The following is a 10,847-nucleotide window of genomic DNA, read 5'->3' as shown; positions in this document are numbered from 1 at the left end:
AATAAGAAGCCTTTTGTGCTGCTCTCCATCCTCGGCTGCCCACGCAGGGCTCAGGTCCTGCTCTGCCAGCGTCAGCAGTGATTTCCCCTGAGGCTCTACATGAGGCTGGCCACGTGCCCACGGGTGGCCCCACCAGCCACAGCCTGCCTGTGAGCCAGGGGAGCTCCCCCAGTGCCCACCTCATGGGCAGCAGATGCTGCTGCTTCAATGGCCTGCTCATGCAGGACTGCGGGTAGGCAGGGCACAGCTTTGCATGGCAGCCCTGGATGCTCAGAGCTTTGGCAAAGAGGGTGTTTCAGTACCCAGAGAATGCCCAGGGAGCTCAGAGTGCCTGTGAAAAGCACACTTGAAGTGGTTTGCTGGCTGTCTAGAAGGATTTGGTGGTGAGGAGAGCGGGAAACTTTCAGCCCTGTAGCGTGCTGGCTCGGCTCCAAAGGCTTTTGCTGTTTCCTGCTCTATTGACTGTGTGTCTGCCAGTTCCCACTGCCTTGAAAATGCAACTTCCTCATGCAGCAGCCCCTTTGCTGTGCAACTCTGGGTCATGCCTGCAGCAGGCTCCCAAAGGACAGGGCTGGGCAAGCCTTTAAGCTGGCAGATTTGGGTGGACCTTTGCGGACCCGGGGTGGTAAGAAAGCTCCTTACAAGGACATGGAGATGCTGGAATGTGTTCAGAGAAGGGCAACAAAGTCAGTAAGGGTCTGGAGACCTGTTGCTCTTATGAGGAGCAGCTGAGGGCACTGTTTAGCCTGGAGAAAAGGAGGCTGAGGGGAGATCTTCCTCTCTGCAACTCCCTGAAAAGGAGGCTGGAGCCAGGGAGGGGTCGGTCTCTTCCCCTGGGTAAAAAGCGACAGGACAAGAGAAACCAGCCCCAGGTTGTGCCAGGGGAGCTTTAAGTTGGACATGGGGAAAATTTCTTCCCTGAAGGATTGCCAAGGCCTGGAACAGGCTGCCCAGGGCAGTGGTGGAGTCCCTGCTGCTGGGGGGATTTGAAGCCGTGTAGGTGTGGTGCTGAGGGCCGTGGTTTGGTGGCAGACTTGGCAGTGCTGGGTTGATGGTTGGACTCCATGGTCTCAAAGGACTTTTTCAACCTAAACAACTCTATGAAGTATTTTTTTTTCAAGAAAGAGTTTTCACCCAGGTGCAGAAGCAAGGTGATAGCAGAAGCAGCTGCCTGCAGTTCTCCAGAAGCGCAGGTAGAGGCTCCATGCAGCAGAGCTCCCCCAGCTCAGCTGCAGGAGGGTGAGGTCAGAAGCTGCTCTGAAAGCAGCCTTGCAGCTGTCCTGTGAAGGGTTGTGGCTGGTCTCACTTTTAGTAAAATGCAGGGGTGGTGAGAGTGATTGTAGTTTCCCTTCTGAGAGGATGAGGAACCAGCAGCAAGCATCGTCTCTGTCCTCTGGGAGATGTAGCACGAGGTGAGACGTGGAGAGAGCACAGAGCTGAGGAGGGGAAAGCCCCAGAGCAGCCTTGGAGTCTGTTTTGGAAAACCTCACGTGGTTCGTGGTTTGCAGCTTTCAGCTGGAACTGCCAAAGCCCTGCTGGGCTGCAGGCCCAGGGATGGGGCTGCTTCACTCCCCACCCAGTACAAACCCAGTGTGAGCTCCACTCAGTGCATGGCTTGAAGGTCTGTGGAACAATTAATGCCTGGAGTCAAGCTGCACATCTGCCCCTGCCAGGGAAATTTGTGAGGAATAAACCCCAGGTCCTTATCTGCAGAGTTCCAGGGAGGTTGCTCAGCAGCTTGGGAGGAATCAGCACATCTTGGGACAAATGCTTCCAGCTGTGCCCTGAGGTACCAATCCACAGCTCCTCATACCCTCCTGCCTCAGCAGGGCACAGCTCCTCCTACCTTCCTGCCTCCCAGGTCACAGCTCACACTGTCTTGCCTCCCTTTGACTCCAGCCAGCAACAAGGAAAGTTCCTTCCCAGCATAGCTGCCAGGAAGATGCAGATCCCAGCTTGGCTCTCCCATGGTATCCCAAGGCACAGTCCCCTCTCTCCACCCTCAGCATCACTCAGTGCCACTGCTGAACCGGGTGAGCAGCAGCTTGCTCCCGGACCTCTCTCTCCAGCCCTGTTGCATCAGCAAGAAGCAATTCCAATCTTTATTCACCTCCTAATGAATTATACATTGATTATACAATAGCAGCTCTCTGCACCGAGGGGCTGGGCTCCTGCTCTCCCACATGGCATCTTGTGGAGCGTGGCTCAGCCCAGCTGCAGCTCAGCCCTCTCTGATGCTCTGAGAAAAAGGAGTGTCCACTCCCCGGGCTCAGGGGCAGCAGAGCCTGAGCTGCTGGAATGGGGAGTGTCTGGGATGGATGGGGAATCCCACTCAGGTTTGCTCTCCCTCTGCCACAGCTCTGGTGGGAGCTGATGTTGTCCTTCCCCCCCCTTCTTCCTCCTCCTCTTTATATAACCTGCCCCATCACCATAGATACGTTGACATAAATATTTAAAGATGGCAGAGAGACAGGCCACGCAGATGGGAACCATTTGGTGAGTTTATTAGAAACAGAAACTTCAGGCACAGCTACAAGTCTCTGCTTGCAGCATTCCCCTCCCCAAGAAGGCTTTGAGGCCAGTGTGACCTCTTGGGCTACTGTGGTGCTTCAGCTGAACCGACAAAGCCGGGCACAAGGATTTTTTGGGTGAGCAGGCACCACGGGGAGCAGAGAAAGTACTCTGGAGGTGTTTCACTAGGTGCATGGATGAGGTTCTTAGTGTCATGTTTTCTACCCAAAATGAAGGTGTTGGCTGGCTCCCCAAATGGTGCAGGCAGGCTTCTTCTGAGGGATGGAACTCCATCTCCCCACTGCCATAGGCCAGTCCATGCCCTGCCACTTGCCCTTGCCCAGTCCCTGCCTTGAAAGCCAGCACAGTGTGGTGCTGGTTGCCTAGGAAGTTGCTCTCACAACTACTTAGCCACCCACAGGATGAATTTCTAAGCTTCTTCCAATGCATCTCCAAAACATCCTATTTAAAGATCTTTGATGCTGTTGTTTGGTTTGGTGTTTTGCTTTCTCTCTCCCTCCTCCCCCCGGTAAACTGGAACCCCAGGCTGTTTCTGCCACATCTTCCACAGGAAATCAGAAGTGATGGTTAAAGGCTTACTAGGACCCCACCCACGAGATGGTGTGCATTCAATTCCCATGTGCTGGCTGTGAGGAGGGCAAGGGGGTTGCCATGCAAGCCCAAGCCAGAGCACCACCCCACCCTGTGGTCCCCAGTGGATGAGGGATTTGCATCTCCTGGAGACCCCAGATCTCCTGGAGACCCTGGATGTGAGGAGTTTAGAGCCTGCTTTGCTGCTAATTGCTTCACACCCTAGCTGCCAGCTCTTGAGGCTTGTGTAGGAAGTGGGGAGGTGGTCTGTCCTCTCCCCTCATCCCCCTCCATCCTTTTTTTTCCTCAAACAAGAGGTTTTAAGGCAGAGCTGCTGGAAGGCTGATGGACATCTCCCAGGCTCCAAGTCCCAGGGGTAGGATTCCCCAAGTCCTGCTGGCAAGGGACCACTGGCTAAACCCAGGGCTGGCAGACAGTTTGAGCCACATCTGCTCTAAGGTGAGTCATATTCATTGATGTCAGCTAAGCCAAAACCCACAAGCATGACACTGACTTTTATAAAGAGGCACCCAGAATCCCCAAGCCACTCCAGCTCAGCAGACAGGAAAACACTGCAAGAGCCTCAGCTCCCTCCTGCTTCTCTTTGCCTGCAAACCCAATTGCACCAGCAAATCCAAACAGCCACTCTGGGCAGGGGGAGGTCTTTATGTGGGGGGTTGAGGCATTTCTTTTTCCCTGGTTTGGAGTTTACTTTTTCCTTTCAGCGATGAAGAAAGACGCTCTGGGAGCTTCTTCAGCAGCCTGCCTGCAGCTGGCTGCTCTGTGAAGAGCTGTGCACTCACACTTCACACTCGAACCCAGCCCATCCTCCTGAAGAGGGAAGTCATCAGCCCTATTCATAGCGCTCACACTCCGCACCGGCAATGTGACACCGGCACACGAACCGAAGTTGTTGCAAATTAGCTTCACTTATTTATGCTGCAGCCTTTCAGAAAAGAGCTGAGAAAGCTGCTGAGAGCCTTTGAAACGCAGTGCTGGTGCTTCATGGACTGGAGAGCATGGCAAATGGATATGCAACATCTGAAATCACACCTAATCTTCGGGAGCAGTGGAGCTGGTATCTCCATACTGTGCCTCAGGGGTGCTGGGGTTGTGGGTTGTTTTTTTGTCTCCTTCCTGTACATTAAGGTCAAAAGTTTCCAAGCATACACAGCTGAGCTGCTTTAAAAAAAAACAACAAATGAAACCTGGGTTTGGAGAAAGCTTGAAACAATTTTCCACTTCCAAGTTCTGGAAAGGAGTGTGTTGGCACTGCCAGAGGGCTGAACCCGGTTTAGACCCTGCAGGCTTTAGCCTGGGAGCTTTTTGAGGTAGGAGGCGGTGCGGTTGTGCCTGCTCCCTCTGCCAGAGCCACATCTGCACCCAGAGCCCTGGGCAGCACATCCTCCAACATGGCCTGAAGGAGGGTTCCAGGACTGGGACTGTATTAGCTCCAAACCAAACTGCTTGTTAGTAGAATTTTTTTGAGGGTATGAAAAGTTTTGTTTCTCATTTTCCATTTTTCCTTCATGTCCCAACAGAAGAGAAAACAAAGAGGCAGAAAGCAAGACAAGCAAAGCAACAACCACCCCAAAAAACAACACCACCCAAACCAACCAAACCCAAGCCCCATCTCAGGCTCCCCACAAGCAGTTGGAATGCCAGCTTTGTGGCAGTGATTGCAGCTGGGGCTGTCTGCTCTCCAGCACACAAAAGTTGGTTTGAGAAGTCCTTTTCCTTCGTAGCTGGAGGGGCTGCTTATCGGCTGGCAGCTGGTTCCTTCCTCTCCCTCACACAGACTTTCCCAGCACTGCCTCCAAGGGGTTCCCTGCAAACAGCCACCCAAGTGGCTCCTCAGTTCATTTAGCCTCCTTTCTTTGACCTCTCCATTTGCTTGGGGTGTTTTTGGGGGGCAGCATTGTTGGGTTTAACATTTATAGCTGGAAAGCACGAAAGAGAAAAGGTGGCGTGGGATGCTGTGATGTAGGAACTGGGCAGCTTTGGGTTCCTGCAGCTCTCCTTCAGAGCCACCCAGGATTATGGCTATTGTCATAACCACATGGGTGGGACTGATAATTTGGGCCAGCAGTTACACACACACAGAGCCTCATAAGCCACAGGGGTAAGGCTGGATGAGTGGCTGTGGCTTAGAGACAAAGGGTTTATGCATCCATGGCAAGCCCACAATCAGGGATGTACTCAGCATAAGTAATTGGGGAACGAGGCCAACTTCTATTCATCCCCAGTCCTTGCTGCCACTGAGGGGCAAAGAAGGGTTTGAGAGACATGGTGGAGTCCTGGAGCAACTCCTCCCCTTGGGCAATGGGCTGCAGCTGGGACAAGTCAACTCATTTTCAGCATGAGGTGTATGGGAAATGTGTGGCAGGGAAGGCTTCATCAAGAGTGACAGTGCTTGGCTCAGAAGTTGCTCCATGAGATGCTTTGATGAAAGGGAAGTGCCCAGGCAGGGAGAGGGCAGCTTTCCTTGTCCAATGTCCAGTGTGAAACACTGGAAGAGATTGCTTAGGGAGGTGGTGGAAGCCTCATCCCTGAAGGTTTTGAAGGCCAGGCTGGATGTGGCTGTGAGCCACCTGCTGTAGTGTGAGGTCCCTAGCCATGGCAGGGGGGTTGGAACTGGATGATCTTTGAGGTCCCTTCCAACCCTAACCACTCTATGATTCTGTGCTGCATGCAGGGACCAAGTTCATATTTCATAGATTCACAGAATGGTTTGGATTGGAAGGGACCTTAAAGATCATCCAGTTCCAACCCCCCTGCCATGGCCAGGGACACTTCCCACTAGATCAGGTTGTGCAGGCCCCTAGCCAGCCTGGCCTTGAACACCTTTAGGGAGGGGACATCCAAACCTCCCTGGGTATATTTAGGATGGTAAGATGCAACCCTTGCTGGAGCTGCTGGCTGCTGCCTTTACCAGCAGTCCTCTAACACTGGTTAGGTGACTTGTCCTGCCCCTAGAGAAAGCTTGTGGCTTAGACAAAGCACGAGCTGAACGTGGGAGAGTGAGAAGTTTGTATTTCTAAGGTTTTAGGGAAATGAGCCAAACTGGATTTTGGCCAAAAGCTGGGAAATGTTATCACACAACTTTGGGTGGTTTTAACTAAAGTTTAACTGAAATTTCTAAACCATGATGTGAGGCTGTTGACACACGTTGACCCAAATTTTCTTGGTGGGCAGCCCTGAAGCCCCCAGAGGCTGAAGTGAGCCAGCAACCAAGGGCAAACCTCCTGAGTGGTTCTACTGGACTTGATGCAGGTGCTTGCAGTGCTGAAGCCAGAAGCTCAGGCAGGAAGTGTTTGGCAGATCAGAGCTTAGGGTCAAACAGGAGGAGGAAACAAATGAGGAAATGCTTCCCTGGATTTCAAACTCCGGGCTTCAAAGCAAAAATCCTTTTCCATTTTCCCCTAAGCTGGACCCTAAATCTTCTGAGCATATAGCAATGCAAATCCTCCTGCACCCAGCCGGAGAGGAAGAAACAAAGCAAACCAAAGAAGCAAGCAAAGAATAAGGAGAAGAAAAAAAAGAAGAAGAAGAAGAAAAAGAAGACGATAATAGGAAGAAAAAAAAAAAAAAAGAAAAAAGAAAAAGGAAAAAATATGGAAGGGGGGAAAAAAAGGTTAAAAAAGGGAAAAATGAAGCTGAAGGAAAAAGAAGAAAAGAGAAAGGGGGAAAGGGAAGATAATAGAAAAAGGAATAAGGGTAAAAAGGGAAAAGGAGGGGGAAAGGCAATGGAAAAAAAGGGGGAAAGGAGGAAGAAAAAAGGAAAAAAGAAAGAAAAAAGGAAGGGAGAAGGTTGCCGGTGCGGAGCGCCGGGTCGGGGGGCGGCGTGTGCGGACTCCCGTTCCCGACGAGGGAGGGGCGCGGGGCCGGGGCGGGGCCGGGGGGCGTACCCGGGGCGGTATCTCCCCTCCCGCCGTTGCCGCCACCCGATCCCCGCAGCAGAGATTGAGTAGAGCTGCTGGCCGCCGTACCGGAGCCGCCATGGGAGTGGAAGGCTGCACCAAGTGCATCAAATACCTTCTCTTCGTTTTCAACTTCATCTTCTGGGTGAGCGGCCGGGGCGGCGGCAGGGGGGGCCCGGGCCCGGGCCCGGGATAACGGGGGCTGCAATATGGCTCATCCGCCTGCGCCCGCCTGTAACCTCGGCTCCCCCCTCCTGCGCTAAGACTTGCTGCTGGGATGTGCCTTGGGGGCTGCTTTCTGGGGTGGGGGTGCTGTTTTACGAGGGGGGGGCCGCTTACCCCTTGCTTTTTCAGATGCATGTCCGTATCTCTTTACGTGTGATAGCTAATTATACGTATACGTTGTTTTGTACAGAGGCATCTGCAGGGCTAGATGTTTATACGGCTCCTTTCCAAGCGAAAGGGTGGGAGCTGCCTCCCTCCGGAGGGCCAGGGGGGGCTGCAGTGCGTTTGTGCACCCCTTCCCCCCCACCACCCAAAACCCACTGTTGCTGTGGGGCTGCGCCGGAGAAAGCGCCGTTCCACAGCCAGCCAAGGAGGGAGGGAGGGAGGGAAGGATGGATGTTGCCAGGCAGAGGGAAGAGAAGCTCTGGCCCAGCTGTCCGCCGCAGAGGAGAGGCTGTTCCAAAAAAATACGGGTGCTCAGGGCTGGTTTTGCTCTCCCCACCCCGGGAGCTCGCGGGGAGCAGACGGGGCTGGATGGCATGGTGCGGGGACCTGGCCTCGACACCCGCCATTGGGTCGTGCCCGAGCTGGGAACCGCTGCCTGGGAAGTTATTTTGGGATGCAGATTCTAGCCAGGCTGGGGAGGCTGAGAAAGTTCCTCCTGAAATAATGCGTGCAGACGCGCGGCTCATTCCGCAAGAGCAGCGCATCCTGCTTTCCCTGCGAGCCGGGCTCGTCCCGCTGCAAAACGCCCTTCGGCAGCGAAGGGCTGGCTGGCAAGAAGCCTTCTCCCCGCCCCAGTGCCCGGCAGGGATGAAATGTGCCCGAACAGGCTGCTTGTTGAGTTTGAAACCGGGCTGCTTTCCATTCCCCCAAATGCTGCTTTCCTCGCCAGCGAGCCCAGCACCACCCCACGGAGGCCAGGCACCGCTGAGCCGAGCGCTGGCTGCCTGCTCAGGATGTGTCCCTTCCTTCACACCTCGCCCTGTGGGTGAGGAATTTGGGTGTTTTCTCCGTGTTTGCTGCAGCAAGGAGGGCTGGAGCAGTGGGAAGGGGAGCGATGTCTCATCAGAGCAAACCCTGCCTGGACACCGGGAGCGGCTCTGCCCGGCTGGAGCCTCCACCAGCTGCCTTCTCCCCGGTGGGGTGGGGGGCTGATGAAACTCTTGGGGTTCCCCCATCCTGGGGGGGGGGGGGGTAGGGTTTACTGGCTGCGTGGGAGCGAAAAAATCCGGTCTGATTTGGGGCCTTTGCCTTGGTTCTGGGTTTAACGCTGACCAAGAGAGAGATGATGAGCTCTGTCTGAGGACATTGATGGTAATTGATACCTGATGGGTTGCCAGCTGCGAGATGAGTGCGGGACAGTCTTGGAGGGGGGGGAGAAGAGGGGCGTAGGGGGATTGCTAACCTTTTGGTCCGCCCTTAAAATGTAAGGACAGAGGTGACTAGGCTCTTCTCTGAAGTATTGTTGTTTCCGAGATATCAGGCTTATCCCAGGGGTTTTTACTCCTTTCTGATCCCAGTTTCCTGCCATTCTTGTCCCTGAAGCCACCGGGTGTGGATGTGAGGGAGGGAGGAAGGGTCTCCTGGGCAGCAGGAAGGATGTGGGGGGCTCTGTAAAGCCACTGCTCCTGAGCAAGTCCAATCTGCCTTTGCAAAACAGCTTATCTCGTATAAATGGGCATTTTGCTTCCACGAGGAATAGCTGATCCGTTTAATTTCCCTGTTTGGATTTCTGCTGCCTTGCCCTACCCCTCAGAGAGAGCCTGACGCCTGTGAGCGCTGGAGGGAGATGTTCCAGCTCCTCCCAACGAGGGGTGTTTGTGAGCTGGGACCCATCAGCGCCCAAGAACACCTCCCAGTGCTGGGCTGGCCCAGGGCCGGTCCCCTTGGACCGGCTCCCATGTGGATGGGGAGCCTGGACTTCGTTAGGATTAAGGATAATTTCTGGAGGCTGGGCAACCGCAGGTCTTAAGATTTCCAAGCCCTTGGGTGTTGTTTTTTAAGCCAGTAGTCGAGGGGAACTTCAGGTTTTCCACCATGTCAACATGGTTAGCAGTCAACCTTGCCCCCCCAGCTGCGGAGGGGTGCCTTGGTCGCCACTGAAGCATGAAGACCCTTTTCACAGGGTGGCATTTAAAGGCTGGGCACAGTGCTGAACACTCCTGCCGTGCCAAGACCCCAACCCTGATGCCAGCGGGTATGAGATAGAGCACTGGCAACCCTGTGGTCCCTCCAGCTGCGTGCCGTGCAAGGGCTGCTGGGCTCCCCGCGATCGTTTGCTTATCGCTTGCCTTATGCCCAGCCAAGGTCGGGTGCCGTTGATGCAAGCAGGCAGGCGGCAGAGCCCGAAGTTTGGCAAGCTCCGCATCGCAGCATGGGAGCTTGCCCCCACGCCCGGGAGGAAGAAAGGAAGCAATTCTCGGCCTTAAGGGTGCTAACAACTAAGAAATAAACTGCGAGAGCTTTGTGGAAGCAGCTGAGCTGTCCTGCCGGTGTGTAAATAAACTGCCGGCCCTCTGGCTTCCCCTCCTGCTGCCCCTGGCAGCACAGGGCGAGATCCACGGAGCTGCTGTGTTGAAAAGCAAAAGGGAAGGGTGGCCCTGCTGCCAGATCTCCAGGGGCCCTCAGCAGCTATCTCTGACCAAGGTGGTTTTTGGTTTGTTTTGGGGGGAGGTTTCTTCCTTTGTGCACTCAGTTTTGAGGAGAAGGTGCCAGGGCTTCATGCTTGATCCAGGCTGGCTCTTGAGAAGGGAGCAGCAGCTGTTGCATGGACTATACAAACAAATAGGTGTCTGTACCAGGGTGGGAAAGGGTCCACACACCTATCAAAGGGGTGGAGGAGGCCATGGGCAGCATCTGGGGACCTCACCTCATTAGTAAACCACATGACTGGCAAGATAAAAGCTTTTCTGTGCTGCAAACTTGACCTGTAACCTGGAGGTGATCGATGAGGAGATGCTCTGCTTCCCCGCCCTGAAAGAGGGAGCATTGGTTGTCCCCATTGCTGGTGCAGGGGATGGTCCCAGCTCATCCAGCAGCCCAGAGCAGGACTGGGCAGGGCACATGCTGGGGTGGAGCTGGTTCTTCTCCCATCAGTTGATGGCTGGACTTCAGCTGCCCTCCTGAATGATTGGAATCCAATAGCAGAGCTCAGCACACGGGGCTGAGCTGACCACCACTGCAAAGAGTCCCTGGGGAGGCCAAAGGAAGCCAGAGAGCTATTTTAAAATGTAATTAAACATAACCAAGGGGAATTGGCTTGCTTGGAGAAGGATCACCCAGCTTATTAGCTAATACAGCCCATGGCAGCCTTCCAGGGCTAGAGCTCTGCTGACTGCCCTACCAGAGAGGTGTCTAATTGAAGAGCTTGCTCAAAATGCCATTCTTCAGGCTCCATGTAACTCTCTTCTCTTGCTTCTGTTGAGGGGATGTGGTGCAGACAGGGTGCAAAGAGCAAGAAGGGCAAGGGCAGAGGGGAGGTGGAAGTGAAAGTCCATCACAACAGTGGTGAGCAGAAGGGATGGGCTGAAGGAGTTGAGCGTTTTCTTTGCAGTGTGGCAAAATCTGTCAGGTGTTCCCTGAAGCCCACAAAGCATG

The 10,847-nt window shown here is 54.2% G+C and overlaps 1 protein-coding gene across 1 annotated transcript in view; it reads left to right on the top strand.

Annotated features, from left to right (window-relative positions):
• Positions 1–7,031: 7,031 nt before the first annotated feature.
• The window catches only part of CD81 (CD81 molecule), a 44,772-nt gene continuing 40,956 nt past the window's right edge, over positions 7,032–10,847 (top strand). The window contains exon 1 of the mRNA XM_068148319.1: positions 7,032–7,167. Coding sequence (XP_068004420.1) covers positions 7,102–7,167 — 66 coding nt within the window. The 5' untranslated portion in view covers positions 7,032–7,101. The remainder of the gene's footprint in view (positions 7,168–10,847) is intronic.

The sequence above is a fragment of the Melanerpes formicivorus genome, unplaced genomic scaffold (genome assembly GCF_026170545.1).
Source record: "Melanerpes formicivorus ecotype bairdi unplaced genomic scaffold, bMelFor1.0.p_v2 SCAF_16, whole genome shotgun sequence".
Classification (NCBI taxonomy): Eukaryota; Metazoa; Chordata; class Aves; order Piciformes; family Picidae; genus Melanerpes; species Melanerpes formicivorus.
The sequence above is the reverse complement of the archived record's forward strand: the minus strand, read 5'-3'. Positions and strand labels throughout refer to the sequence as shown.